At 49.3% G+C, this 13,785-nt stretch overlaps 5 protein-coding genes across 5 annotated transcripts; 2 read left to right on the top strand and 3 right to left on the bottom strand.

The window, feature by feature from the left end:
* Window positions 1–460: 460 nt before the first annotated feature.
* On the bottom strand, window positions 461–1,181 carry CLUP02_05142 (uncharacterized protein; the record flags this gene model as incomplete). Its single annotated transcript, XM_049284151.1, has 2 exons — window positions 461–1,012; window positions 1,143–1,181. 2 exons carry the CDS (start codon window positions 1,179–1,181, stop codon window positions 461–463), a joined length of 591 nt encoding a protein of 196 aa, XP_049141294.1.
* A 976-nt stretch (window positions 1,182–2,157) lies between these two features.
* Window positions 2,158–2,576, bottom strand: CLUP02_05141 (uncharacterized protein; the record flags this gene model as incomplete). The annotated part of the gene is made up of 2 exons (XM_049284150.1): window positions 2,158–2,478; window positions 2,532–2,576. The coding sequence occupies 2 exons, from the start codon at window positions 2,574–2,576 to the stop codon at window positions 2,158–2,160; spliced, it is 366 nt and encodes a 121-aa protein (XP_049141293.1).
* Window positions 2,577–3,897: 1,321 nt separating this feature from the next.
* On the top strand, window positions 3,898–7,234 carry CLUP02_05140 (uncharacterized protein; the record flags this gene model as incomplete). The annotated part of the gene is made up of 15 exons (XM_049284149.1): window positions 3,898–3,946; window positions 3,970–4,104; window positions 4,187–4,248; window positions 4,353–4,395; window positions 4,668–4,867; window positions 4,911–5,194; window positions 5,289–5,337; window positions 5,442–5,741; window positions 5,798–5,878; window positions 6,038–6,253; window positions 6,364–6,393; window positions 6,474–6,611; window positions 6,647–6,697; window positions 6,762–6,807; window positions 6,873–7,234. The coding sequence occupies 15 exons, from the start codon at window positions 3,898–3,900 to the stop codon at window positions 7,232–7,234; spliced, it is 2,046 nt and encodes a 681-aa protein (XP_049141292.1).
* A 144-nt stretch (window positions 7,235–7,378) lies between these two features.
* Window positions 7,379–8,222, top strand: CLUP02_05139 (uncharacterized protein; the record flags this gene model as incomplete). The annotated part of the gene is made up of 2 exons (XM_049284148.1): window positions 7,379–7,579; window positions 7,632–8,222. 2 exons carry the CDS (start codon window positions 7,379–7,381, stop codon window positions 8,220–8,222), a joined length of 792 nt encoding a protein of 263 aa, XP_049141291.1.
* Window positions 8,223–8,653: 431 nt separating this feature from the next.
* On the bottom strand, window positions 8,654–10,893 carry CLUP02_05138 (sulfate permease; the record flags this gene model as incomplete). Its single annotated transcript, XM_049284147.1, has 4 exons — window positions 8,654–9,337; window positions 9,400–9,540; window positions 9,592–10,490; window positions 10,560–10,893. The coding sequence occupies 4 exons, from the start codon at window positions 10,891–10,893 to the stop codon at window positions 8,654–8,656; spliced, it is 2,058 nt and encodes a 685-aa protein (XP_049141290.1).
* Between the last annotated feature and the right edge of the window lie 2,892 nt (window positions 10,894–13,785).

The raw sequence follows: 13,785 nt of genomic DNA, 5'->3' as shown, positions 1-13,785 counted from the left end.
ATTGTTGTTCACCGAGAAACTGCCCCGCCGATCCTCGGTGTACGAGGGTCCCGGGGTAACTCGATCGGGTGACCGCCTTTGAAGAGGTGGGGCCAACCGTATGCAGGGGAAAGGCGTGGCGTATGGCGGTACCGGTCTGGATTGTTCGGTGGTGTGGCTGTGTATTCGACGACTGGAGCCCCAGACAAGGTACGACCTAGGTATTGATACCATGAATAGATATTCAGAACTTCAAGATGCTATGAGATGGAGCGTCACAGAGAATCAAGAACTTTCTCCGATGATTCGGTATTCAGTTCATTGCCGGCCAGTATGTTTATTACTTCGCCAAAGGAGTAGCCTTCATTCCAGAAACATCAGCCCAAGCCAAGTCCAAGCCAGAACATGGTCAAACTCCTTGTGCTGTCAGGTTTCCATCGTAGACCACCATCCAGGTCTCATTCAAAGATCCAAACATCCGTTACGTCATGCTGTGCTCCCGATCGTAGCCAATCGAAGGAGAAGGGGAGGGAACCTCCGAAGCTCTCATAATTCTGTCAACCTTCTTGCGAACATCCTCCAACTGAGCAAGAAGCTCCTTATTCTTGGCAACAGCCTCATCTAACTGACCCTGCTGTTCCGCCACCTCCTGCGTCTTCTGGAAGAGCTGTGCCTGCAAAGTCACCAGCTCGTGCTGCGACTGCTGAATAACGGCGTCCTTGCGCTCACTCTCCTTTCGGTAGTAATCAATGTGGCCGTAGTACTCCTGAGCCTGGGCGTAGCTCGTGTGCGCCACATCGTAAGAGACCGAGATCTTGCTGTGAAGCTCGGAAACTTCGCGCTTGTTAGCTTGGGCGATCTTGTTGGCGCGGATCTGGAAGTGGGCTAGCTCGGAGAGGGCTTCTTCGCGGGAGGTAATGAGGATGGCGATGAGGTCTTTGCCTTCGAGTCTGCGCTCCGTGGCCTTTTTCTCGTCGTCGGCCATGAGTTGCGTGAAGAGCTTTTCGTGCTCTTTCTCGTCGTATTGGACGAACTGTGTGTATTTGCGCGTTGTCAGTGCTTGCTTTGGTTTGAAGAACAGCTCGGGCAGGTAAGGCGATCATCTCAATGGGGATGTTTCCGCGAGGAACCCCGGGAGCTTGAAAACCAGGCGTGAAACTAACCTTGAGACCACTGTAGGTCGAGGTGTTGTTGTCGACCATTGTAGTGCCGGAAGAAGCCACCAAATTGGTTGCCTGTGAGGATCGGCCTGAAGAAGATCTGATAATAGCTCGCTGCGCTCGTCTGATCGGTAAGAAGTGGCAAACGTCTCGGCCTTGCGAAATATCCTTCGCCAGAAAGAACTCTGAAGTATGGGGTTTGGTGCAATTACTCGTACTGGTCGTATAGATGACTGGGGCGTGGTTCTGCTTTGAGGTTGTTGATGTCCGAGATGGACACGAAGTGCTACAAACTTCGTGGTGCATGTGGAGGGAAGTGTGACTACGTAGAGAAGAGTCATTAAACCGAAGAAAGTTGTAACACCCTATAAACTGGAATCGGATCGTATTCCAAAGGACTGTCCTGATAGTATTTGCCATCCACAGAGTCCACATCAGTCCGAAGAGTGGTGGGATTTTCACAAATCCTAATGGACGAAAGGCAATCTTGCAATAAGAACGAAGGCTCTCGGGGACTCCCTATCTAAATCAACCAATACAAGCACGTATCCTTTGGATGAAGCCACGAAAGCCCTCGAGGCGATAGACTGCCTTCTGCAGCAAAAGGCTTGGAGCAATTGAGCCCAGAAGACACCAACTTACCCTCGTTGCCTAGACGAGTTTGTTGCCTTCTCAAGGCATGGATATACTGGAAAACATGGCCGTAGGGGAAAGGAAGATATGAATTTCAATCGGCTACTCAGGGAAACATCGTGGGCCATGACGGATTGTAGAACGACTTTCCTGCTAGATACTATGTCTTTGCATCAGCCAACAATGCAAGATAGGTACCTTCACATGTGCGCCATGTCGCCAACTGATTCACGATCTTATTGCTGAGGCTCTTCGACCTTTCTCTGACCGTCTCAATGTATCACTTGTATCGGTTATCTCCTGTTTGCGAGTGAAACAATCCCGGCCTGACTACTGAACTATGTAGATAATGGCGGGATACTTGAGGTTCCCATCGGCTCCATCTCTATTGGGAGCTGCGCGAAGCACTACCTCTGAGGTGAGGAGGGCACACCGTCATGAGATGAGCCACTTTGGCCTGCTCGGCAGCGAGAGCCCTTTTCAGATCTCTGACCTCGTCCTGATGGCGCTCGTTGTTGCGGTCAATGGACAGACCAGCGGTGCGAATCGCATTCTCGGCGCGTCTATTGCAGCTGTCCCGCAACATTGCCAGCTCCGCAAGGTGCGTGTCGACCAAAGCCTTCATGGTTTGCTTGTGTTCCTTCTGGAGCTTCTCAATCTCGCTGTTGGAGTCGACAACAACGAAGTCGTCTTCGGTGTCAGAAGTCTGTAGTCTTTGTTAGTGCTGACCTGCAGGTATCAAAAGGTGCTTGGCCTTACCATGACTGCCATGCTGCTGCTCATAGAAGAAGTGCCGTGAGACATTGCGATTGAGGAGTTGTGTATTGTTCGTGTGGTGATCAAGTGATTCTATTCAAGATTGTCAGATTGTTTCCCCAGTAATAACGTAGAAAAAAAAGGCTCTTCATGAACATGCCTTCTTAACAGAGGCGTGCTCTTGGGCCCGTGAAAAAGGCAAGTTGTGTGGTGAATAGGAGTTGAGAGACGAATGCAAAAAGTCTGGAAAGCTTGTGTGCGGTAAGGAGAGAAAGCGGATTGGAAGAAAAGAGCCAGAGAGAGGAATCTTTATACTTTTTGAAAGGTGAAGTTGGTGATGGGGGCATTCCAGGACAAGGACCCACCTCCAACGTTGTCCTGATCGGGATACAGTAGTGAAAGAGGAAGGTAGGTTATTTTTCCAATTAGGGGTCAGCGGTGAACAGTATTGCGTCTTTCATGAGAGAACGAACGTGAATCACGTTTTCCAGAAGGCATTCAGGGGTACGTATGTGTCCTTCGAGTGGCTGAATGCCTTCATTGTAGCCCATGGGAGACTCCTTGGATAACCAACATGCCTTAGCAAAGGCTCAAGAGAGATTTGAAGGAGACAACAAGAGGCATGATGATGAGAACTGAAGGGGCTAGTGGTATTATCTGACAGAATTGCTGGTATGGACGAACAAACCCGACACAAACCCGATAGCAAGAATTCCTGAGCGTAATCATGGTATAACTATATACACGAGTGCCAGCTAAGTTTTACAGTGGACTTGATCCCCAAGTGTTTTGACTTACGGCCATCTTCATCTATGAAAATGGCAGATCTCATGTCACACTTGCCATATATAGCTGATGATCAAGGCTTCTGTGCGGTAGGCTCTGTTGTCACCTGCGTGTAGTGCAACAGACCAATTGATTATGAAAACGTTTCTTGTTCGAAATTCCATAATGTAATTGTTTGGCGCTGTTGAGCCTCCCTGAGATTGCTTTAATTAGGCGTAAGCTTTGGGGCCAGTTCTGCTCGAAGGAAACGGAAGTCTTTGTGCTTTCCATCAAGTTTCCCCGATTACGCAAACTCATTGACCACATCAAATTGTTCGTTGAACAGATAGTCTTGCAGAGTAAGTATGAAACAAATACTACAAAGTTGTAAGAAGCTGACAGCCATGCGGCGAGAACTGATCGAACCTCCAGTATCGAAGTTGTGAAATTGACGTAGAAGGAGGGGACGACCATCCACCCGTTGGCACCTGCCTTGCGAATAGGTATCCGACGCGACAAAAATTCTCTGGCCTAAGGTTAGTAGTTATCACAACAACGCGCTTTTCTGGGAGGCTAATTAGGGTGATGAGATCCGGGAACAACAATGATGCCAAGACATGCCTTTGACGAGCATTTGCTATCCGCTAGGCTCAGTGAGCTCTTGCGTATGCTCTAGAGCAGTACAATAACATTGGCACAATCAAGCTACCCTCGAGTCCAAGGAAACCCGAAATTCCCGTTGATTGGGCACGCAGAAATTTCGCGGCTGTCGATACTGCGGTTTGCCCAATGAAGAAAACGGCGATTTACCGTGACGTGACGCTTTAAAGGCAACGATGGGCATCCCTTGAGTACCTAGAATCGCTAGGTCAAATGCAAATGCCCCCGTCAAGCGGCGAAAACAGACGACATAAAACACGAGGAAGAGATAGACTACACGGAGAAGGATCACCTGGTCTGATTTGGGAGCAATGCGCCGGCCACATGCGAGCATCCAGACTTGAGGAGATGCCCATCGCACTTTGCCAAGGAAAAGGAGAGACCCCGTGAAATCACCAGAATTCTGGCCAAAACATCGTCAATGCACTAGGGACGAGCATGAGTGAAATAATCTTAGGAGATATCTATTGCTTCATTGTGAAGCATGCTTCAGCTCAAGGTATATTATTTCTGGCTCCTTTTCTTCGCTGTGGATGGTGTTTGCCGTTCGTCGTACTCCTGAGATAAACGGCGGATACGAATAGAATACAGTCATTAGGGCTGAGAAATAGTTTGTCTGAGGTTTTTCCGTCTGCGAATAATAAATCACGTCTTGTTATCGTACCTCGACCTGTCGTCACCTAGTAAAAGCAAGTCTCAACTTCACACACCCAGTTGCCAAAGCGCGACTAGAAGGGCAGTCCTATCCACGAGGTCAGTATTCTCATTATTTGTTCTCGATCAGTTACTCTGATCTCCATTATCCCGTATTCTTGGATGGCGTGCGATTTGTTCTCCTGGATATTGACCCATTCGTCTCCTTAGATTCCCCTTCGAGTCTGCTCCTTCTTCGACTGAAGCCAGAAGCCGCGTCTGTTTACTTCACCTTTCCGACGTCATCTTCTCACACGCGTCTAGAACCGCACCAGATGCCTCATTCTTACCCGTGAGGCAGCAAGTCTACGCCCTGCGCCCATTTTGACCCTCCCACCTTGGTCTGCCCGAGATTTCTCTTTTTCTAACTCACATCCTCTAACCCCCAACTTCTCTCCCTCTTCCACCCTCGGGGTCTTCTCATTTTTTTCTTCTTCTTCCTCTTCTTCTCCGTCACCACAACACTTTCTCATCGACAAAGCAGCTTCGCCCAACAAGAGGCGACGGCTTCATCTCGCGATACGCGTCGCTCATGATTTTGATCAAAGGTACGATATTTATCTTTTTCTCATTCTTTCTACTCATCCTTCCCTTCCCTTCGCAAATATCACTCTTCCATTTCCTTTCTCAACACCTCGTCAGTCTGAGCAGTTGGGACCGATTTTCTGGCTCCTTCCTCTTCAACTCACGCGTCTCACCCCCCCTCCCAACTTTTCATCAATATTTCATCCCTCACGCGTCCTATTTTTTTCTCTCGAAAATCAAAATATTCAGACCGCCCTCACGTGAGGGTAGGTGGTCAGGCAGACTCACTTGGTTGGTTTTTCCGTCTGCCACAGCTCACTTCCTCTTCCTCATTCTCTTCCTCACACCTTTCTCTTTCTTTTTCTTCTTCTCAAATCCAACACCACCGCCTTTCTGGCTGCCCACTTCGCAATGTCGACCTTCTTCCAGCTTTGCTTCCATTCGATCCTCTTTTCTCTTCCTCTGCCAATCCCCTCACTCGGCTTTTTCTTCATTCCACCTCACCTCAGCCATGTCATTATCGGCTCATTCTCATCTCTCTCGCCCGAATTGATTGGAAATTCAGCGCAAGTTCTCATCTCAGTCTCGGGTTTTCTTTCCTCATCACTGACGAATATTTCACCCAGATCTTCCTCGCGATGGCCTGCTCTCCTCCCTCCGAGATCGAGGTTCCCAGAATGAAGCGTTGTCACAGCAGCAACACCATGGTAAGCCCGCAATCTTTTCATTTGCGTCCCGGACTCGTCTTCTCTCGTGTCTCTTCCCACCTGCCCATCTTGCCGATTGGACCCTAAGCGGGCCGAGAATTTGTTCTCGGTGAGACGTCGGGAGCCCGGAATTGGAGAGGTGAATTGCCAGGGTGGCAGGGCCATTTGGACAGGCCAGTCACCCTTCTGTGGGCAGTCGGGGCAAATCACCTCTTCATTCCGGTTCTGCCTTCGGGCGGTATGGTCTCAACCACCTCGGATTTCCCTCGTGGAAGTCCTGGGATGGTCCAATCGGTTACTTGTTGCCACCAATCCGTCCTGCTGGGCAAGCAGGGTAGCGGGCCTTGGAGGTACACCCTACTCTCTCGTTTCCGGGTGTGGCTGTGAAAGGTGCCCCCTTATAACTTCCGCCTTCGGGCGGGTTCATGGAGCTAGTCCCAGCCATCTTTCAGGACTAGTCTCGCGACATCTGGATCTTTTTCTAGGTGACATTCTGGGTCCCCATCGATGTCTGGGTTCTCAGGAACGCTTCCTCACGGTTGCGTTCTTGAGCTAACCGCAACGTCCTTCCGTCAAAAGTTGAACCGCGTGGTAGCTAGGTGTCGCAAGCCAAAAGTGTTTCTCCATGGATGTTAAGAAGTACCGATCTTGGCGAGATTGTAGTGGTAGCGGCAGCAAAGATGCAGGATCTCAATGGCGTGGCACAATAGAGGATGACGAGTTGGGCTTACCAGTAAGGTTTTCCTTGCTGACTGGGTGAAGACACAGGACAACTCATTCGATGATTCCGAGAGCCAGGATGATATGGCAGACAATTCAGTAAGTTGGACCTCGACATCATCCTCAAAACATGTGAACCCTTTTGCTGACATCTGTTCGACAGGTCGACTCTGACAACGGCAATGAGGTACGCCCACAATTCACATTGTGTCCCAGCCTCGTTTTTCTTTGCGTCTTGCGCTTCCTGTGGTTGCCCTGCCCTCCGAGTCCTAAGCAAATGACGTATCGGGAGTCCGGCGATATCTCAAGCTTGAGGCATGTGTGGATGCCAGGACCATTTGGACCGGTCACCGACTCTACTTTGAGCCGGGGCATCGCCCTTCGAGTGACGGATATCGGGTGCGGGACGTGGCGTCAACCTCCGGTTCGATGGACTGGGGGATGACTCGTGAGGGTTCGGTCTCGTCGTCGTCATACCCTAATAGAGCAGCTCGAGATCATTCCCTACTCTCCCGTTTTGGGGGTGATTCTTGTGGGACGGCCCTGATGACACCTTCGGGTGTCCCTGCGGAGAGCTTGGAAGAAAGCCACGCGGTGGTCAGAAGAATTGGCCGCTCTTCCTACCATCAAGCCTGAGGTGAGAGGCGCCAATTCTCAACCACCGCGTGGCGTGGAAGCCTTGGAAACCACACCTGCCCGCGCCTGTGCCAATATCTAGGCCTTAAATGGGGATGGGGGCGCCAGGCAGATGGTTAGAACCAAACCGTTAGGAAAATCAGGATGCTCCGTGCGCTTAACGGGGACCTGCCTGGTATGGCGTCGATGATCAGGGTTCAGGAAGGCAGCAAGATGCAGACATTGAGAACTTCGAGTGTGGCGTACCAGCATAATATCTATTCTCCAGCTGACTGGGCGCAGAAACTCACACAGGATGACCCTCTTTCGGCCAAGGGCAAGGACTCCGTCCATCAGAACCAGCAGGTATTGTGTCCTCTCTGGAATCCATTTCTATGCTAAGCTTCTAACATTCAAGTTCAAGAACTCTGTAGTCAATCATACGAGCTACAACCAGACGGAGTCTGACATCTCAGCCGATAAGTACACGGCGATGCTGATGCTAGAGTCACGCGTTGCGCAGATGGAGGAAACTTGCAATCAGCTCAAGAAAGACATGAATCAATTCCAAGTCAAGACAGATCCGGTGCACTATCACCGCACGGCGATGAGCCGAGTGGAGGCAGTTGAAGGACGCCAAATGAAAACGGACAGAAACGTCGAGCGTATGGACAAAGGCCAACAACAGATCGAGGCCACCCAACAGCAAATCCAGACGACTCAAGCCACCCAAGACAAGCAAATTCAATACCTCATTTTCTGCGAGGACGCCCGTGACGCCTCTAAGCACGGCAGTAAGGCCTCTGAGGACGAACACTACCAGCGACACAAGGAGCTTCAGGACAGATGCGACGAGCTGACGATGAAGATTATGCGATATGATGAGATGTTCATTTCTCAGGCAACCCGAAACCAGAGAATGGGTGCCCTGGGACACAATCTGGCTATTTGTACTGCTCTCGTCGTCGTTGTCCTTGCCATTGTGGGCTATGCTGTTCTCTGGTCTTGAGATTGAAAGGAAACATGGGATGGGGAGCTGAAGAATTGTACAGCAACTGAGAATTGATTCGGGCATGGTTGAATGGAAAGAACATGGAGTGTCAGTTTCCCCGAATGAATCAAGCATAAACACAATTTCCCAAAGTAATAGAGATTTCCCCTCTCAAGAAGCTTCATGATGCCATACACGTGCGGCTTGTCTTGCAATTAACCAGTATTTCGTCCTAAAGAATTAGCAAAAACCAGAATTTGGTCAACGCCGAGAACCTGTGGCAATGTGCAAGATTGTGTAATGTCGAGATAAATGTAAGAAATAGGTATCTGGTAAGCTGCAATGTTTATGTTACTCATGAATCATACTCCCGTCACCTTTGGGCGGCCAAGCTAAAATCAAGCCTGTTCTAAGGAGACAGGGCTTGTAAGCTCCGGCTCATCCGACGCTCAGCCCTTCTTCTCACTCGAAATGTCCGCTCCAGAGCCGTCATCACGATCCCAAATTGCAGTCTCCATGGTCGGGTACACCAGGTCCGCGTCTTCCTCTCGCCACTCCTCCAGATCGACCAAATGCCAGTTGGCCCTTACGAATCTGCTCCGAACCTTGTCTGACATGCCAACCATGCGAATCTGCACACCCTTGCCAGAATGCAACTTAATCTCATCCTTAAGCTCCTTCAACGTCATGATGCCTGATGTATCGATAAATGGCACCATGGTGAAGTCCCATACAACAATAGCAAGCGGCGTCTCTTTGAGACGAATCTGCTTTTGCGCTCTCAATCTCTCTAGGCGCTTCTCTGCTGCTACACTCCAGTGTCTTTCTCTGTCGTCTTGGCTAAGGCTGCTCTCAACGCGCGGGTATACTAGCTTGATGGCCGTGAGCGTCGATGTCTTTGCGCGCTCGGCGTTGGGGAAGAAGATGGCGTCGTTGAAGTCGACGACGATGGCATCGCCTGGAATGGAAATGCGCGCATTCTCCATGCGTTCATCTGTAACTTGGCGACCGCCGCCGCTGGTGATGCGGGTGATGGGTTGTGGAATAGAAGTGGCGGTTTCTGCGCTGCTGGAGTGGATTTCGGGCTTGACGAAGGTGGAACGGAGAAGAGTCCAGACGATGCTCCATGCGACCTTGATTTGAAGAGTCAGTTATGGTTCAAAGAAAGTCGTATTGTGAAGAGGAGGAAACATACAGCAACGCCAATGCCAATCTCGGCTGAGACAAAGATGGTAACCCAGAAAGAAACCATTGAGGCAACAAAGTCGGGGAAGGAGATGCGCCAGAACTTGTAGAACAAGGACAAAGGACCGAAGAGATGGACAACTGCCATAATCTATACCTTTTGTTAGTGGATCTTCTTCGAGTACGGTCAATGGAAACTCACGATGATTGCCGACAAAGTTGCAGAGGGAAGCCAGTAAAGGGCCGGAGATAAGACGTAAAGCGTCAAGAGAATGAAGGCAGCGGTGACCGCGCCAGTCAGAGGACTCTTGACACCACATTCAGAGGCAACAGCGGTTCGAGACATGGCACCACCGACAGGCATGGTGCTGAAGAAACTGTTGACAATGTTGACGACACCCAAGTAGTTGAACTCCTGGCTCTGGTCGATCTGGTAGTTGTTCTTCCTGCCAAACGCCTTGCCGACAGCCAAGTGCTCAAGAGTGCTGGCAACGAGGGGAGCAACGGCTCTGGTAGCGACCTTCTGGACCAAGTTCGAGGCGGGTACGATGGGGTGGGTGATACCGTGGGTGCTGACTTGGCTGACCTTCCAGGCGTAGTCTGACTTCTCGCGGTTGCGGTTGACGAGGTAGCTGATGAGAGTGAAGACGACCAAAACCATGACGGCTCTGGAATTGGCGAGGAGCTTGATAGCAAAGTGTCTCTTGCCGTACTTCTTGCCCACCTTCTCAAGAATGACGAGAATGAGCAGGGTTCCGAAACCGATTCCGCACGTTGCGCCGTCCCATTTTGGCAGACGACGAAGGACATCGCCAATAACGTTGAAGACACCGGATGGCACGTTTGTCAGGCCGACGAGGGATCCGACTTGGCCAAAGGCGATGACGAGGGCTGCGGCTGAGATGAATCCGGTGAGGACTGGGAATGAGACGTAGTCCAGGAGGAATCCGAGGCCGAAGAGACCGATGACGAGTGAGTAGACTCCGACCATGAGGGCAACGGATGAGGCAATGGCTGAGATGTCGAATCCTTCCTCACTGAGATCGCGCACGATTTCAGCTGTCAGGAGGCCTAAGATGGAGGTCGGTCCGGTTGAAAGATCTATACATCGGACCAAGAGTCAGAAACTAAGAACCACAAGAATTAGTCAAGACAGATATGCAAACAAACCTTTTGATGTTCCCATGAAAACTGCAAACGCAGCTGGAAGCCAACTTGAGTACAGGCCGTTGGCAATAGGAATAGTTGCGATCTTTGCGTAAGCTAGAGACTGCGGGATGAGCATGACGCCCACGGTCAGACCAGCAATGAAGTCGGTGATGAGCCATTTCGGATTGTATCGAGGAAGCCACTGGACGATTGGGACCTTGTCCAGAAGGTAGACTCCCGCGGCTGATGGAAGCTTTGGTGCCCCCTGAACGACAAAGTCACGAGCTCGTGCGATACTGGCATCTGTGGCGAACTCGTCCTTCACCTTTTCGACCTTTCGGGTGATCTTCTCCATCTTGACAGCAGGAAAGGACCCAAAGTGCCGTTGTTTGAAAAAAGATGAGAAAGGGAAAGTGAGGAAAGAGAAGTGTCCGGGGCCGTCGGTGGCTGATGTGATGGGAACAGACAAAATGGTTTCAGAGCAGTTGGGATGATTATATCTGTTCAAGAAAGAGTCAAGTCATCACCTTCATCCGGTCTCAACTATTCGATATTTGACTTGATCCTAGAGATAACAATGTAGTTCAGCCAGACCCCTCCCCCCGCCACGCTGATGGAGGTGTTCTATATGCTTGCTGCATCGCATCTGATCCGCGCATTGCAGCTTGCCCGCTTGCGCAAGTTGCCCGTCCCCCAGTACAACACAGCAACCACATGGGATAGCGACCGAACCTTGTAGGCGGATAACTGTACCATCCAATACGTGTAGAGAGAAGGCAAAAAAGGCAAGAGGAGAAAGAGGGGGAGGCGTGAGCCAAGAAAACACCACCGCAGCAGCATCATGGGCTCCTGCGTGTGTACACAACTTGGCCCAATCTAGGCAAGGAACTGCCGTACCCTCCTTCGGACGACACTCGGTATCCCCTCACATGCCGATGACACCGGATCTAATGCAGTTTGATCACTGTTCAGCCCATGGAAGGTGTCGAGAGCCTCAGATTGGTGGGAGTTTGGGTAGGTCTGCGTTACGTCGAGCAAGGCCAACCAGCCAGCCAGCCCCCTCGCGCGGAGTCGCGCCGCGATGAACGCCAAATAGCTTGGGGACAAGGAAGACATGAGACCAAAACTCCAACTTTTCTCCAATAAAGGGACATGATAAGCTACATGTACAAGCAAAACTTCAGGTCTGGTCCCTGGATACTAGTCGGGTGCAGACGTCCATCCAACTCAAAGTGAAACTGACTGGTACCCATCCCGCGTGGGATAGCAGGAAAAGGACTTGTGAATAGTACTTAGCGTGGCGTGGCAAAGAAACGGTACGTTGATCACATGTGCACCAGGGTTGGGGGATCAAAGTCAATGGCTACTGGACGGGACGAGAATAGGATCAGTTGAAATATTTGGAGTAAGAGAGAACACCACATAATTAGCACACACTACCTTATGTGTGAAGTTACTAAGTAAAGCACGAACGCAGCTGGGCACGGAGGCCAGAGTTGGAGTCGTGTCAGCTGAGATGAAAGGACCGCGCCCTCTCATTCGTCATCTCACAAGAAGGGGAAACCATGAGCATCGCATCTTTGTTTTAACGCTTTATTCACTTGATTTTGTTTGATTTTGAGTTTGCACTCATTAGACTTTGTATTAGACTCGATATCTCGTCACTTGGCATCTGAGAGCCGCAATGCTAAGTCGACTGCCAAGTGCCGGTGTCTCTTGGCCTCCTCGTGGCTATTGACGACTTACCAAAGCACGATCCAGTCTTGGCAGGTTGCACATCGAATCTTGTGAGACAGCGAGGGCGTTGAAAAGGACGGACGATCGCCACCGGCAGACAAAACGGGCCGACCTCATGGGCAGTCAAGGCAGAATTTTTGGGTGTGTACGTGTGTAATGTACGAATGTGAGTGATGAGTGAGAGAAAGTGAGTGAGAGTGTCGGATTGGAAGTCCAATTCGACCGCGGCATACAGCCGACTGCGCAGGGGCCAATTAGGGGCCCTATTTACGATTATCGTAGCCAGCCTAACCTACGGTTAGAACCTCCTTTTTATACCTACGTAAATATCTAGATAGTTTAATTAATCTCTTTATTAACTACGGTTCGAACTAACTACCTTATAATAGGGCTACTAATACTAATTAGTAATTAAATTCTATTATCGTAGATCGGTAAGGTATCTCGCTACGTAGAAGAGACGACCTCTTAATACTATACGGGATAGGAGATTCGTGCTAATTAACCTTACGGAAGTAGATGAAAAAGGAGGCGATTTTCGAATACCGTACGGAATTAAGTAATCGTAGCCCTTTATTACTTATAAGAGGTCGACGTTTATTATATTAAACTACGCTAGTTAACAGAACTATTTAGGTAACTAATATTTTGCCGTCGCCTTAAGTAGCCTTTTTTACTAAATAACTTCCCCGCGGCCGGCCCGCGATTAGAAATTAACTAGCTAAATTGGTAAAAAGAATTCCCTATATAACGACTACCCGCTTAATTAACTAGCGCGACGAACGGGCTTAATAATATAGTATAAAAGAGCACTACGCAATCGAAGAAGGGGATCTCTAAACGTAAATATTCTTACTTAGTAACAAAGGTGACCCTATAGGAGTTATTAAGCTAAGAGATTTACGGTATATAGAAAAGTTTATTATTACGGGGATCTTATAGGTACGCCCTTAAGCCCGCGATCTAGACGACCTCCTCGTAGCTCCCTTAACTACCCCCCGGGTATTACTTAGGAATATAATATAGGGGACGGTTTAACGAGGGAGGAGGGGATTTAGAGGTCCTAATAATATCGAGTTAAGAATATTATGGATCTTAGAGATTAACTTAAGAAGAAGGCGGCTACCCCAAAGTGGTCCTGCGACCTCCCGCTAGAGTCACTATTAGCTTAAAAAAAGGTTAAAAAGACGAGGATCTAAGGGAAAAGAAAAAAATCCTCTAGAGGGCCGCTAAAGGGCTTTTTTTTATACTAGCTTACGGTATAAGATTACTAATTTTGAGAAATCGGTAACTAGTAAAGATCCCGAGACTAATTACTATATCTTATTATAGTAATATAAACGTCTACCGCTACTATTATTAAAAGGAACTGCTAGAACCTACCCTTTTATATTAGATAAAAAGGAGGATCTTAGTAAGTACGATAGCTAGCGATTTAGAAGGGTAGTAGTAATTATTAGAAATAGTAAAAATGAGAGTAGTAGCGAGATAGCGAGAGGAAGCGGGAATT

This window comes from Colletotrichum lupini, chromosome 3, assembly GCF_023278565.1.
Source record: "Colletotrichum lupini chromosome 3, complete sequence".
In the NCBI taxonomy this organism is placed as follows: Eukaryota; Fungi; Ascomycota; class Sordariomycetes; order Glomerellales; family Glomerellaceae; genus Colletotrichum; species Colletotrichum lupini.
The sequence above is the reverse complement of the archived record's forward strand: the minus strand, read 5'-3'. Positions and strand labels throughout refer to the sequence as shown.